We start from the raw sequence: 1,805 nt of genomic DNA, 5'->3' as shown, positions 1-1,805 counted from the left end.
ACGAGATTGGGGGCCAATAACTTTAGAAGATGCCTCTGTCACCAGTTTGACGGTTCTCTCGACTGCCACGGTGTGAGAGAGGAATTCACTAAATTTCCATACCTCTGCAGTGTCACTCGACAGCCCTTTTACGAGTTCTTCATTAGAAACTGAACAAAGAATTGGTGGTAGTCAAGGTAATAGTCTTCCAGTTAATCATATCGTAATAATTATTAGCTTTGAAATTCAGCTTTGGCACTTTATTACATCTAACCCTTCCATTTACAGTGTCAGACTCTGCTTCTTTGGCTGCCAGAAGACGGTCAAGGGCCAACTTTCGTCAGTCATCATACTAAGGAGAATGTTTTCTGGAAGAGCAAAGAAAGCATTCTGTTGAATGGATGAATCGACAGCCTTACGCAGTTTAGCAGGTACATTTACATTTTGCCATGAGATGCGTATTTCAGGCACTAGGTAGACAATTTCACGATTTTAGGCGAATTTCCGAAATTTCAAAGCCGGAGTTGGGGTTGAAGATGCAATCCGATCTCAAAACAAAATGTTGCATTGCAATCAGGAAGTACTAAGGCAACTTTCCCGCACTATTAGAAATCCCGAATCGAAAAAAGTCCGGAATTGACCCACCCTAATACATATGCACTCAAAATGAATTAATTAAAATCTTTTCTTTTCTTACAGTTGAAATTGCCAATTTGCCGATTAGCTGTGCTAATAATTTGTACTAAACGTTTCCAAATTTGAACAATCCCAACAAATATTCAAAATATGGCCGGTGAACGTCCAAAGCGTCCTCTGTCAGCTTATATGCTGTGGCTGAATGAGAATCGTGAGCAGATCAAGAAAGATAATCCTGGCAGCAAAGTCACAGATATTGCCAAACGTGGTGGTGAATTATGGCGTGGCATGAAAGACAAATCTGTAAGTTTAAAAAAATGCATATAATATACTAAACGACGACCCCCAGCGGGTTAGGGGGCGGTAGAATTTACCCGCGGTAAGGTATGCCTGTCGTAAGAGGCGACTAAAATCCAAAACAGGTGTATCTCGACGCCTAAAAGGTAACATCGCCAAATGTTGCCATTTTTAGYGTCGTCTACTGCCTGTGCACATATACATTGATTATAAGGTGAGGACGAGATCCAAAGATACTACTTCATTTGGAACATGCTTGAGTGTCAACGTTATGCTTAAGCATAAGTTGGCCCCATGACCAATAACAGTAGTATAAGAGAGACTCTATTATTCACATACTTCATTGTAGTGCAAAAAAAAACGAAGAGGAAAATACAGATTGATTGCAGAGCATTTTGAACAAGTGAGATAGATATGACAAAAATATGAAGAAGATGGAGTTCAACCAATTTTTAGTAACAATCAGAATACATATAGGGCAGCCAGGGACCTAATTCGATGWGTTCAGTTGGTATGAAACCGCTTTCACATATAGCATTGATATAAATCAATTGAGTCAGTCAGAATAAACATTTGCTAAGGTTAAATAGAAGATCTGATATTCGTTTCATTTTTAGTGCGTTAACACGTGAAAAAGAAAACAGAATTTTGAAGAGTACTGAATGGGTACAGGAGTATTCAAAACAGAGGATACACCGAGGTCACAAGGTCACGACTCGGTGTAAAGAGTTTATTTTGTGGTTCGCAGGGAAAACACGACTGTGAGTAATAGTTACCATAAATAAAGCGAGGTAGCTTTTCGCCAAAAAAGCTATATTAACATATAACAAGATAATGTAAAATCAAAAAAAAAAGAAAAACTATGAAAAAAATTAAAAAAAAATTAAAAAATA

At 38.0% G+C, this 1,805-nt stretch overlaps 1 protein-coding gene across 2 annotated transcripts in view; it reads left to right on the top strand.

Moving 5' to 3' along the window:
* The window catches only part of LOC108967300 (high mobility group protein Z), an 18,221-nt gene that overhangs the window by 15,354 nt on the left and 1,062 nt on the right, over positions 1–1,805 (top strand). For both annotated transcript variants that reach the window (XM_018930608.1, XM_018930607.1), the window contains exon 2: positions 679–918. In XM_018930608.1, coding sequence (XP_018786153.1) covers positions 766–918 — 153 coding nt within the window. In that variant the 5' untranslated portion in view covers positions 679–765. The remainder of the gene's footprint in view (positions 1–678; positions 919–1,805) is intronic.

This window comes from Bactrocera latifrons, unplaced genomic scaffold, assembly GCF_001853355.1.
Source record: "Bactrocera latifrons isolate USDA-ARS-PBARC rearing strain unplaced genomic scaffold, ASM185335v1 scaffold_182, whole genome shotgun sequence".
NCBI lineage: Eukaryota > Metazoa > Arthropoda > Insecta > Diptera > Tephritidae > Bactrocera > Bactrocera latifrons.
Note: the sequence above shows the minus strand (reverse complement) of the source record. Positions and strands in the feature narration are given on the sequence as shown.